Genomic DNA, 11,978 nt, shown 5'->3' on the forward strand with positions numbered 1-11,978 from the left:
TCCAGGCTTCTTCTGTTCCGCATATTCCCTCTCCTGGCTGATGTCGAGCTGGGCGCCCTGGGATTCAACATAGTACTGCGCAAACCCAGCCCAAGGGAAGAAGTTCACCTTCTCGGCGACAGCCCTATGTCCATCGCCGTCTATCAGAGCCATGAAGATCAACTCGTGTTCGTACTCGGCCAGCAAGTCCCCGTGGACTCCGGCGGAGTCAGATCGTCGATGGCACATGTGGAAGGCACCTGTGGTAAGACCGAGGTTAGCTGCGGTGTTCAGCCGGACGCGTTCTAGCCAGAAGTTGCTCACCTCTGGGACCTCGCGATCATCTTCCAAGAGAGGCACCTTCAAGACGGCACGGACAGTGGGCTTCTGGACCATGTTTGCACTGGTGCAGCGTGCTTTGTTGATGTCAGCCTTGTCGATGTCGCAGTTTTTCATTATGACGACGTCCTTAGTGGCCTTTAGAGTCACGAAAAAGGTTGCACCGTATGAGCCTGAATCCAGGAATCTGTCCAGCACAAACCATGGTTGCGCATTGAGGAAGGTTAGCTGGGGCATCTCCGGTGGTGGATCGGCGAGGCCCAAACACAACAGAGGCAGCAGCAAACGTCTTAGGGCGAACCACATTCTGTGTGTGCACATCGCGCCGCCACCGTCACGGTTCCACCCAACGGTGGTGCGCTGTGCGGGTTGAGAGCACTAAGCCACGCATTTGGTAGTCATGCACTCTGACAGCCCTCGAAGGAAATCAATTCAGGCTTTCTTGGGGGATGAGCACCACGGATGAGGAGCCGTGCATAAGACCTGGCAAACGTCTGAAACGCTGTGTGGAATCCGAATCTGAGGAGGAGGAGGAGGTCCTGGGTGTAGTTTCTGACAAGGTGTCACCTCCGGTGACCCCTCCACCTATGGAGCCAACTCCAGACCGCGGAGCTGTACTGTTACACGAGAAGTTCGATTTAACTCACAACACCATCCTGGCTATTGTGAAGCATCTGGGAGGCCCAAAACCAGACGACCGTGCTGAAGTCAGCTCCAACCTCCTTCGTGGCCGATTCCGAGGTGCTCAGTCGTACTCGTTTCCTTACCCCGGCTGGGACCCTCGATTGAAGCACTACCAACTTGCTGGCGTGCACTGGATGCTAACTTTACACAGTCTTGGCGTCAATGGCATCCTAGCCGACGAGATGGGTTTAGGAAAAACTGCCCAGTCATGCGCCTTCCTGGCGCTTCTCTTCGAGAAGAAACTCGTGCAGCACCCTGCCATAGTGTGCTGCCCCGCCACTCTGATAGACAACTGGCTCAAGGAGCTGGAAACCTGGGGAAAGGGACTTCGAGTCCTCAAATGGCACGGCCCAAAGGAGACTAAGTTTCGTGCTATCGAGGTTTTTGAATCCGGTACCGATGTCGACGTGGTACTTACTTCCTTTCAGACCCTATCAGCGTCGTGGGACCGTAATATGTTCTTCAAGGGAAAGCAGTTCTCTTATCTCGTGGTGGATGAGGCGCATCTCTTGAAGAATGCCGACTCTCAGATGTACCGCAACCTGAATCAGGGTGTTCGGTTCCAGAACCGCCTCCTCCTGACGGGGTCCCCAGTTCAAAACTCGGTTTCTGAATTGAGGAATCTGCTCCTCTTCTTGATGTCAGATCGGATGACTCCAGCAGACCTCGATCTACTCTTAAAGTATTTCTCCAAACATGACACCATTGCGCATCCACTGACTGGGCTGGGCTCTGAGGTGATCAGTCCTGTCGACAGTCCCTCCGTAGCGCTGCAAGGCTCGTTAACCACCATGGCTCGCACGCGGAAACGGTGCCGGCCTGCAGTTCCGGAAGTTGAGTGCCTCCAGCTCTTGGTTTCTCCGTACATTCTCCGACGGTTAAAGAGTGATGTCCTCTTCGACCTCCCAGCGAAGCACCTTCGTGTTGAGAGATGCGAGATGGTGGGTCGGCAGCTGCAGCTCTATCGGGAGGCAATTATGTCTGTCAGCGGAGACTTGACTCAATCCATTGCCCAAATGATGCCGAAGGTACGACGTAAGCCCGATGAGAATGAAGCTGCCGTCCCCAAAACATTCGTGCGTTCTCTCTGTCATCGGCTACGACGTATCTGCAACCATTCGCTTCTGTATCGAGGCTATTTCACTGTTGATCAGTATAGACGTTTGGTCGACCACTATCATCAGCACGTAACGGGGTTTGCTGACAAGCCTCGCGAAAAGGTTGAAGAATTTTTGAAAGGCTGGTCTGACTTCGAAATTCACATTGAAGCTAAGGAGCACGGGCTTGACGAATTCATCATTCCTCTTGACGGATTGCTCAGCGGTGCTAAGATCCAAAGCCTTCTGCCCATTGTTGACGAGATCACTGGTCAGGGTCGGAAGGCGCTCATCTTCAGCCAGTTCACCACCTTTCTAGATTTGATTGAGGAGGTGCTGCTTTTGCATAGACCGGATGTGGGGTTTTTCCGACTCGATGGCAATACGGAGATAGGCTTACGCCAAGATATGGTCGACACATTCGATGTAAACAAGCACATATCGCTATTCTTGTTGTCCACCAGAGCTGGAGGTGTCGGACTGAACCTCACCGCAGCTGACACCGTCATCCTGATGGATCAGGATTACAACCCACACAACGATCGGCAGGCTGAAGACAGGGTCCATCGACTGGGACAAACAAGTGAAGTCACAGTGATAAGGTTATGTTGCAAAGGCACATTAGAAGAGTCCATCCTCAGAGTGAGATATGAAGGGTCGATCTGATGCAGTGTTGTCAACGAAAGCTGGATCTAGATCAAGCTTTCGGTGGGTCGCCCGAGTTGCTGAGTGCCGCACTGTTGCAGGATTCTTTGCTATCCGCGGATTCAGAGGTTAAACTTGAAGGCATCGCTGTGGAAGAGCCTGTCGTCATCAAAAAGACCGAGAAACCCAAGTCTGACATCAAAGCCACCAAAACGTCCAAAACTGGAAACGGAGAGAAGGCTAAGACTGAGAAGACTAAACCGAGGAGTAGCGATAGGAGCAAGGCTGACGGCAAGGTGTCAACGAGCAAATCTGGGAAGTCGGTAGTCGCCAAAAAGGACGTCGAGAAAAGTCGCAAGGCGACCGAATCAAAGAAGAAATCAACTCCTGATAAGGAGATGAAGAAGAAATCAACTCCTAATAAGGAGACGAAGAAGAAATCAACTCCTGATAAGGAGACGAAGAAGAAATCAACGTCTGATAAGTCGAAGAAGACGACCAGCGATAAGGAGTCAAAGAAGAAGACGGTCAGCGATAAGGAGTCGAAGAAGACGACCAACGACAAGGAGTCAAAGAGGAAGACGGCTACAGATAAGTCGAAGGAAACCGCTGATAAGGAGACCAGAAGTGCAGCAAGCGGCGACACGAAATCCCGAAGGAAACATGTGGACTCTCGTTTGAAGCGCTCATCGGATGAGCAGTCCGCCGCTGATACAGAACGACCCAAGCTACCACTGCTGCCAGCGAGGCCCAAAGGAAAGGTGGTGTCGAGTGTAGCTCCTTTCAAACCCTAGAATATTCTTAATTCTGATGGGACTGCCACTCGAGATGCCACCATCTACTGCGGAAAAGGTGAAGGCCGGTGTCCTATGGTTGTTGTTGATCAATAAAAGATGGGAGGAACCTCAACCACCACTTTTAAGAGGCAAGATCCACCTTGTCTTGTTGTATATGTCGCCCTTTTGGTTGGCGGCGCTTTTCAGAAGCTGCACCTCTGTGCGGTCATGGGTCTCCTGCTGCGTGGCGGCCTTCGTGGCGCTGTTCAACTTCTCTATGTCGGCGCTGCTGCACAACAAGTATTGGCTGGACGACGCCCACCGGCAGCGCATGAGGAAGCTAGACTACTCAGGAATATTCCTGATGATTACAGGCTCAGCGTTGCCGGTACTTGTTTGCGGCGCGGAATCCAAAGTTGTGGTCGGTGTAGTTGTGATCGGAGAGCTGTTCTTGGCCACTGCTGGTGTCTATCTAACCCTATCAGGGTCGATGTATGCTCTGGGCACCCTGTCGCGGGCTTTAGTGTTCATTACCACCGGCTTGGCGCACGTAATGTGCGTCGCTTACTACTACTCCCAGGAGTACATCAACCGACAGGAACTGACCTACCTGGTGCTTATGGCCATGTGCTATATTGCCGGTGGGCTCTGTTACGGCCTGAAATGGCCCGTACTGTGGCCCAAAGTTTTTGGGTTTCATGAGTTGTTTCACCTTTGTTGCGCAGTAGGAGCCGGCCTGACGCTGATGGCAGACGACTCTGCAATAAGGCGACTTGCTGCCAGTTGATCATGCGACTTGCTGCCAGTTGATCATGCGACCGATGTGACTTTGTGTGTGCAGTGAATATAAACACGACATCAGTTCGGGTCTCAGCAATTTCGAGTGCACCATGCGGTGTGCTCTATTTGGCGCGTCCGCATTCAATGAGCGCACGTACCAAGAGCTGCGCTTGATCGACGAGCCAACAAAGTCCTTTCGGTCAGTCGACATTGCGTTTGCTTTTTTAGGGTTCAGCGCGCATATGATGATGGTCAGTGATGTCTGGATTAGCTTCATGTATGGAAAGCTGTCAAGTTTCCTTTGGACGTCAAGCATCCTATTGCTGGGTCGGCCATTTCTGGTTCGCGCCTGTGAGAACATCAACCCGTTGATGGGGTTTATGGCATTGCAATTATGTCAGCTCTCCCTCATGTTGGCAGCCCTTCGCATGTTCCCAGTAGCGACGGCGATCAGCGAGATTTTCGCGGATACGGTGTCTGCTTTGGCTACAGTGAGCTTTGTTTTCGCTGCTGAAATGGTCGCTGTACTTGCTAGCGTCATGAATCCACCACGTCTCCAGTACATGTACTGGGGCGGTAACTCGGCAGGAAGTGTTTTCTTCCTGACGGTTCTACTGTGCTGGTTGCTGGACGGTGAACCCTGGACCGTCAGTGTGGCCTTCGCGGCGGGGGTGGCCTTTGTAGGTGCAGCAGTAGCCAGCGGGCTGTACTCCATGGATCCTCTCCGCGTGGCGTTAACCAAACTGAAGGAGGTACGATGGATGCAGGACCCCTACTTCGAGGTGTCGACCATTGAAGGATCATACTGGGCCGTAGCAGCCGATAACATCGTTCCCATCGGCCTCACTCTGGTGATCCAAGCGCCATCATTCTATTTGTGCTATCCAAACGGACGTTCAGTGGTGCCGAGTCTGTTGGCGTTTCACCTTGGTGACTGGCTGGGGCATGTTGGCTGTTCGAAGGTCCATTTGAACGAGGTGTGGCTTGCAGTCATCGGCGGAGTGAGAGTTCTGTTGACAATTGCGGCTGATTCACCTCATCTGCAACTCAAGCCTCTGTCTTGGGCGATGAAGTTCGTAGTGGGGGTTGGAGGCGGCATGACCATCGAAGCAATCTACTCCCGGTTGCGGTTGGCATCTAAACTGAGCCGGCCTCGCGCGGTGCGCATCATCAACTTTGCGGTGGTTGTGGCCAATCTTATATCAGTGGCTGCCTTTGAGAGACCGACCCGCGTCTAGATTGATAGCGATACATCCCCCGCCAATTCAAGACCACGGTGACATCCGATGCACGCCAAAAGCAACAAAAAGCAACCAAAAGCAACCAAAACCAACGAAAAGCAACGAAAAGCGACCCAAAGCCCAAACCAACCAAAAGCATGAGTAAAGCAACCAAAAGCATGATTAAACATGTTGTCAGATTTGAGAGTAAGGTGATTTCCAGTTTGGGATTTACGGAAAGACAATGTCTGTGTTCCATAAAATGTATGGATCCAAATTTACAGGCACATAAAAACACTCTCAAACTGGGGAATTTCCCATGTACATATTGCCGTCTCCGAATTTCGACGAGTCCAGACGACTAGCGTCGTCCTTGATCGCGCCTGTGCGAGTCATGTTGGAATCCTCTTTCCAGGTTCCAATTGACTATGTTTGGGTTGATCCTCCGGCTGAGGGTGATCTTCCAGCAGATGGCCTTACGGTGTCCAACATTGGAATCCCCACTTCTCCCCAAGATATCCCGTACCCGCAAGATGAGCAGTTCGAGATTATCACTCGGAGCATGTTACCCCCGAACCCTCTAGAACGGGTAACCGTGGGAGCTGTGGAGCCTGATGCCATACCACCCCATCGCAACATTTCCTTCGCATCCGACAACTTTCGCAGTTCGCTGCCTGATGGGTCCACGGCCTATCTCATGATGCAGGCAGGCGGCCGCACATTCTATCACATAGTCCCATTGCCGCCCACGAGTGAATTCTACAGCCAGACGAGTCGTGTTGCACAGGCGCTTCAAGATGTTACAGGCTTTGCTGACGCCAAGAAGGGAAAGAGCCACCGTGCAGCGGCGGACATACTCCAGGCCGTGGCTGCCTCCAGCAAGGCTGACCAGTTGGAACGTGTCAACGAGGAGAAGCTCAACCGCACTAAGGTACCGCAGATGAGGGTCTTTTTCCAAAAGCGCCAGCAGTACAGTTCCATTAACCTTCTCCAAGAACTTCCGCTACTCGCAGAGTCTCTGTGGAGGCTGTATGACACTCGGCCTAAAGAATGCATGAAGATAGCGAAGCAAATCAACGTCGAGCTCTCCAACCTATGCCAAGCATGGGAACCTCTTTCGTTTGCCATTGCTGACGTAACGATTACTCCCAGTGAAATCGAGAATCTGGACGCCAACATTGTAGCACTATCCGACTTCAAGGATAAGATAGCGGAGCAAATCAGATACAATAATGTCCTGCTTGCAACGCCACTGGCCAAGACGAACATGATGGCACTGAAGTTCCGACGCATACAGAAGAATAAAACACACGTAGACAGAGATAAGCTGAACGCAGTAGGGGATACCTTGAAGAATCTTCTCACCAAGCTAATTGGCGCCGATCTGCAAGCGCTAAAATCTGTCGACAGTGCCCTGCTCGCTCGAGTAAAAGAAGGCGACAGAATGCTCTTCGAGCGTCGGCTTGCAGCAGACGCTGCGCCGGAGCTCGACATCGTCGGTAAAGTGCTGAGATCATTGGGTAAAGCGTTCCTAGACCCTAGTAATGCTGCTGTGGATGCTGACGAGTTCGAGGAGTTTTTGGATCTGGCCAGAGACGAGGGGCGCCCTTTCCCCTGTGAAAAGACTGACACTGGCCTGGTTGTAAAATACCGCAAGGTAGTGACGTGGTACTTGAGACGCCAAGAGGCTCGAGGGGAAATGACGACTGCGTCTCCTTTCTACGGCGATTTGAAAGGCCTCCTTCACTTTGCTGTGGCACCTCGATCTGTGGAGGACTGGAAGGAGCTCATTACCAAGCTGGAAGCGAAGAATGCGAGCTTAGCGGGTACCAGCAAGCCCTCGTGGAGTGTGGTTACCTGCCCTACTCTGATCCCAGCCTCGGCCACAATCGATCAGACTATCATGCGCCCTCGAGCGCAGTTGATGAGTGCCCGAATCCCTTTGACACTTCGCGGAGATAGCGACTCTATCCTACGGGTGTGGACCAAACTCAAACGAGCGGGATCAATTAGACGGGTGTCTACCGCCAGTTCCACTGAATCCACCAAATCTCAAAAGAGTAGGGTCAGTCTTTTCTCCTTTTCGAAGCAGAAGACCGAAGATGATGCGTCGGCATTCAAACCCAATGGTGCTGCATTCAGTCGACATGGAAGCGTATCCTCTATCTGCTCTGCTGCAAGCATGCCCAGTCGACGTGGAAGCGTATCCTCCATTGGCTCTGCTTCAAGCTTGCAGACGCCCAGCAAAGGCAAGGTGGTGAAGAGCTCAAAGTTCCCGTTCTTCAAGCGTTCGAGTGCCTCGCATCAACCTATTGATGCTCTCAGTGGATCTGTTAGGAGCATGCCAACACGGAGCTCCGTCAGCAAATTCCCGTTTGTGAAAATCCGGACTGAGTCAGTAGACGCGGACTCCGCCTCTGTGAAGTCCCTACCCGTTACATCTAAAAAGAGATCCAAAGCCACCACAAATGCCACAATACAAGACCTTATGCGAATCGACGAAGAAACACCTTCTCCGTGATGTGTCTTGTGAATCAATGTATCCATGACTCAGCGGTTGGTGCCCATTGGCCATTACCAAATGAAGTGTTTACTCCCATTTCTAAGCATGTCGAACCACCTTCACTCTGTCCGTATGAACTTCATACCAGACGGCTCAGACGGCCATCTGGCGGCAATGGACAACCTGCTCACTTTGCAGTCACCTCAGGGCACGCCACTCAACGCTCGACTGGACCCAGCCGTGGAACCCACGCATCTTTACTTCGAAACTACAGTAGTGGAGGGCACTGGCAACCTGGCAGTTGGATTTGTGAGGGAGGCGGAGTTCTTGCCGGGATGGAAGACTAGAGGCATGTTCTACAATGGCAATCTCTCAAACGGCAGCTCCCTTGTCAAAGGCAGCTTCGGACCTTTCCCCCAGAAGGGGGACAAGGTGGGAGTCATGGTGGTCCGAACAGACGCACTGGCTGAAATGGTTGTCTATGTAAACGGGCGCTGTCTCGGTGTAGGTTTTCGAGTTCCTATGGCCAATGACACTATCCTCTTCCCCGCCATCCATGTAAGCGGAGAGCTGTCAGTTCGGATAGAGTTCCCAGAGTCGCTTCCGACCGTGATCGACAGAGAGAGAGAGACATTTTCTGACCCCTACGAAGGCGAGTGGGCTCTTGAGCACGTCTTTCACGGAGCTGAGTTGCATCCTTGGGAGATTCCTGAGCCATGCCGAACCACAAAACCGATTTGGCACCTGAGCAAGTCCGCAAATTCTACGTACCGTCTCTCAATCAAGGTTGGTAATGGATTGGGGACGGAGGTCACAGTGCTCGGACAAGATGAGGGGTTTCTACGCGTCCAGCTGGGGCCGTTTATGGGAACTATGATGTACCCTGGACCCGAGCTGGCCAAGATGGAGCAATTCATCAGCGCTGAGGCCCCGACTGTAATGAAGGCTAACGTGACGGATGATACGCTGATCTTCACAGGACCCTCCGTTGAGTTCCACCTAAGCAGATACCACAAGGTATTTACTCCTGCATCCTCGTATTCGTAAAAATATCACTCGACGGATCGCATACGCTGCAAAGGTGATAGTGCAAGTTACTTGGAAAACGCCTGCAGCTGCCGAAATCGTTGAATAATGCGTCGTAACGCCACGTCCACTAACTACCCGAAGGTATTAGCTACTATACCAGGGCTTGCCCGCCACCACCAACCACCACGATGGGCCTCAATGGAGACGCCTGCGGACCGCCCTGTGGACAGGACTGTGTCCTATGTGCCGCTGGCGGCGACAGAACCAAGCCAGTATTACCGTATCAGACGCAACATTCCACCAGAGACTGAGGCGTCTAGCTGGAGCGACGATGTGACTTCGGAATGGGGTTGTGGTCTTAGAGATTCCTGGATGTTATGGATGGAAAGCCTGACTGAGAAATTTAGGTCATGCCTCCACCTGCGTCTATCAGACGCGTGGGAGGAGGATCGTGAACACCGAAGACGGATTCGCAAGGCGCGGCTCAAGAAATGCGAATGTGACGAGCCCTGCGGATGCAGGTAACATAACCAAAGCTAAGTCCTTTAGACATAGATGGACATCAGAAGGGGAGCAGCGTCGGAGAACTCATGCCCCACATTATAGTGGAACTTTTGATGGATATTTACATCTTACCATGCGCTTCACTGTATTCGCTATTGCTGCAACTACTGCTCTGGCTGCTGAGACCGCTGCTGAGGCCGCTGCTGAGACCACTACTAAGGAGTCAACTGCGATCAATGCCGATGCCGCTTGGGGTAAAGTGCAAGCGGATTGCCAAGAAAGAATGGCCGCCACCAGAGTTGAGCTCTCTAACGGGTTGACCTTGGCGGCGCTCATTGAGGAGGACCGCGTTGAGGATCTACTCAATCGTCTGTCCGTCGCCCAACTCAGCCTCCTGGATGCGCGACGAGCGGTAACCTCCGCGGCAAAGGCCATGAACCATGGGCGTTTGGGTAACAGGAACCGGATCATTCGCAAGGCTCAGCTTGCATGCGACGCCATTGATGTGGATGGGTTGCATTGGGTCCTGAGCGGGCTGGCAGGGAGCGTGGAAACCACCGGTGCTGCCGGGGAGGAGACTAAGCTGGGTGAGGCCTTCTTCGCCCAACCAGAGGTCATTATAGGAAATGTTACTGCGAAGCATGAGGATGCCAAGTCCAAGGAATCCAACGCATCTGAGGAAGAAGAGTCCAAGGAATCCAACGAATCTGATGAAGAAGAGCTGACCGACGTTCCGACGTCAAAGATCGATCTCACCGATGATGATATCGACGAGGGGTACAGCACTGAGCTTGAGGCTTTTTACAAGGCTGAACAGCTCAGCACTGAGCTTGAGGCTTTTGAACAGCTCAGCAGTGAGCTTGAGGTTCTTGAGCTCGAAGAAAACCAGACTGAGACGGATGAGGCCGATTTTGACGAGGATGAGTTCTTTGGCGTTTTCAAGGATTCCAGGCTGCCCAGGATCCATGCCAATGCTGAGATCGAGGCGAGACATGAAATCGATGCCATTCCTGAGATCAAGGCGAGACCTGAGATCCAGGCCAATGCTGGGATTGAGGCGAGACCTGAGATCCAGGCCATTCCTGAGATCGTACCCAATGCCGAAGGAAGCTGGGTTTTCCCTAATGGTCAAATCTAAGCAGTTAAACTGCTGTACGAAGACATTTAATAATGCTTGAAACAGAATGCTTGAACGTCACACGTAGATATGAAGGAGTATTGTGGCAGCCAGTGTGCATTCGGTAATAATGTGTATCCTTTGCCTTTGGGCTCTTAGTGCTGCTGTAAGTGCCGTAGCTGGTGCAATGGGATTTACCTTTGGTAAGATTCCGTCACTTGTGGATCAAGAAACCAATTCCGCTGTGGAGAAAGCCACGACGTTACTTGTGGATCAAGAAACCAAGTGTGAGTGTTGTACACACACAGATTCACAAGTCAAGGAGAGGCCGGGTTTTTGTTGGTATTCTGGGCGAACGTAGGTGTCGGTTGTCAATGAAGTCTGTGATTCGTTCCCGCCTCGCCACAGAAGTGGCTGCTGCAACTGAGCGTGAGCCTGTTGAATTCGCCTAATACTGTAATGAACGTGACAGACTTGGCAGTTTTCAAATCGACTCTTCCTGAGAGTGTTCCAATCTTGCGGGAAGCACTCGACGAAATACAACACAGCATAGAACACTTGGGTGGGAAACCAGAACGCTTCACACTCAGAACGATCTAACCGGGAGATTCAGGAGTTTATTGTCGTTGCTGACGACCCTGAGATGACATTGGCCATCGAGGAGAACGCCGAGGCCCTTCTCGTAAAGCAAGATCGACTAAATGCCATCAAGGAAAAGATAGAAGAGCAAGGAGGCTCTATGTGCGTGAGCCGTTCCCCTGGCCCGCAGAGCTCAATGCCACGGTGAGCTTGCCTGTCAGTTATCCAACAGAATCCTGAGTTTCCCTCCCAGGCAGCGGGACGAAGCGCCGTCAAATCTGGTTGTGGAGACCGCTGAAGTACACCTCTGAAGGGCAAGAAATTTAGAAACATTTTCAGAATTCACATCAAAACATTAGTAATCTAAACATAGAGCAGTATGCGTACGATGATCGACGCCAGTCTTAGTGACTGCGACGTCTGAATGGAACCGAGAAGTTGCAGGAACAGAGGGTCCTCGGTGCTTGCACGACCTGTAAGGTAGAGGAGGCTGAGTTTAAGGAGTCGGCCGCTTTTGAGCCAGTACCTGCAAAAGCGCACCTTCACAATGGGCATGCGGTCCCCTTGTTTCAGGTTAAAAACCAAGAATCGGTCGTTGAAAGGAATGAGCTGCGCTTCAGGCCTCCATAGGCACGGCATGTTGCAAATGCAGGAAGAAGCAGCAGAGCAGTGGCAAGCTCGAATCCACTGAAATGTTGGGAAGTCAAAAATGTGGAAGGGAAGGAC

At 52.1% G+C, this 11,978-nt stretch overlaps 10 protein-coding genes across 12 annotated transcripts; 8 read left to right on the top strand and 2 right to left on the bottom strand.

The window, feature by feature from the left end:
* On the bottom strand, positions 1-639 carry KVP18_005144 (uncharacterized protein; the record flags this gene model as incomplete). Its single annotated transcript, XM_067949511.1, has 1 exon — positions 1-639. A coding segment is annotated over one exon (639 nt), but the record flags the coding sequence as incomplete, so codon positions are not given.
* A 128-nt stretch (positions 640-767) lies between these two features.
* KVP18_001432 (uncharacterized protein) lies at positions 768-3,538 on the top strand (the record flags this gene model as incomplete). Of its 2 annotated transcripts, XM_067951436.1 has the most annotated exons (2): positions 768-2,741; positions 2,771-3,538. In XM_067951436.1, the coding sequence occupies 2 exons, from the start codon at positions 768-770 to the stop codon at positions 3,536-3,538; spliced, it is 2,742 nt and encodes a 913-aa protein (XP_067806564.1). The 2 variants fall into 2 exon arrangements, with proteins under 2 accessions (XP_067806564.1, XP_067806563.1); XM_067951435.1 differs by lacking the exon at positions 2,771-3,538 and having other exon boundaries at positions 768-2,765.
* Positions 3,539-3,695: 157 nt separating this feature from the next.
* Positions 3,696-4,307, top strand: KVP18_001436 (uncharacterized protein; the record flags this gene model as incomplete). Its single annotated transcript, XM_067951440.1, has 1 exon — positions 3,696-4,307. The coding sequence occupies one exon, from the start codon at positions 3,696-3,698 to the stop codon at positions 4,305-4,307; it is 612 nt and encodes a 203-aa protein (XP_067806568.1).
* A 103-nt stretch (positions 4,308-4,410) lies between these two features.
* KVP18_001434 (uncharacterized protein) lies at positions 4,411-5,538 on the top strand (the record flags this gene model as incomplete). The annotated part of the gene is made up of 1 exon (XM_067951438.1): positions 4,411-5,538. The coding sequence occupies one exon, from the start codon at positions 4,411-4,413 to the stop codon at positions 5,536-5,538; it is 1,128 nt and encodes a 375-aa protein (XP_067806566.1).
* A 301-nt stretch (positions 5,539-5,839) lies between these two features.
* KVP18_001435 (uncharacterized protein) lies at positions 5,840-8,041 on the top strand (the record flags this gene model as incomplete). The annotated part of the gene is made up of 1 exon (XM_067951439.1): positions 5,840-8,041. The coding sequence occupies one exon, from the start codon at positions 5,840-5,842 to the stop codon at positions 8,039-8,041; it is 2,202 nt and encodes a 733-aa protein (XP_067806567.1).
* Positions 8,042-8,065: 24 nt separating this feature from the next.
* On the top strand, positions 8,066-9,070 carry KVP18_001439 (uncharacterized protein; the record flags this gene model as incomplete). Of its 2 annotated transcripts, none has more annotated exons than XM_067951444.1 (1): positions 8,066-9,070. In XM_067951444.1, the coding sequence occupies one exon, from the start codon at positions 8,066-8,068 to the stop codon at positions 9,068-9,070; it is 1,005 nt and encodes a 334-aa protein (XP_067806572.1). The 2 variants fall into 2 exon arrangements, with proteins under 2 accessions (XP_067806572.1, XP_067806571.1); XM_067951443.1 differs by having other exon boundaries at positions 8,102-9,070.
* Positions 9,071-9,250: 180 nt separating this feature from the next.
* KVP18_001437 (uncharacterized protein) lies at positions 9,251-9,577 on the top strand (the record flags this gene model as incomplete). The annotated part of the gene is made up of 1 exon (XM_067951441.1): positions 9,251-9,577. One exon carries the CDS (start codon positions 9,251-9,253, stop codon positions 9,575-9,577), a length of 327 nt encoding a protein of 108 aa, XP_067806569.1.
* A 112-nt stretch (positions 9,578-9,689) lies between these two features.
* Positions 9,690-10,694, top strand: KVP18_001438 (uncharacterized protein; the record flags this gene model as incomplete). Its single annotated transcript, XM_067951442.1, has 1 exon — positions 9,690-10,694. One exon carries the CDS (start codon positions 9,690-9,692, stop codon positions 10,692-10,694), a length of 1,005 nt encoding a protein of 334 aa, XP_067806570.1.
* A 438-nt stretch (positions 10,695-11,132) lies between these two features.
* KVP18_005143 (uncharacterized protein) lies at positions 11,133-11,563 on the top strand (the record flags this gene model as incomplete). The annotated part of the gene is made up of 3 exons (XM_067949510.1): positions 11,133-11,235; positions 11,264-11,456; positions 11,485-11,563. The coding sequence occupies 3 exons, from the start codon at positions 11,133-11,135 to the stop codon at positions 11,561-11,563; spliced, it is 375 nt and encodes a 124-aa protein (XP_067806573.1).
* Positions 11,564-11,615: 52 nt separating this feature from the next.
* On the bottom strand, positions 11,616-11,891 carry KVP18_001433 (uncharacterized protein; the record flags this gene model as incomplete). Its single annotated transcript, XM_067951437.1, has 1 exon — positions 11,616-11,891. One exon carries the CDS (start codon positions 11,889-11,891, stop codon positions 11,616-11,618), a length of 276 nt encoding a protein of 91 aa, XP_067806565.1.
* Between the last annotated feature and the right edge of the window lie 87 nt (positions 11,892-11,978).

This window comes from the organism of the source record quoted next, assembly GCF_019968955.1.
Source record: "MAG: Porospora cf. gigantea A chromosome Unknown PgA_NODE_719_length_11978_cov_342.472, whole genome shotgun sequence".
In the NCBI taxonomy this organism is placed as follows: Eukaryota; Apicomplexa; class Conoidasida; order Eugregarinorida; family Porosporidae; genus Porospora; species Porospora cf. gigantea A.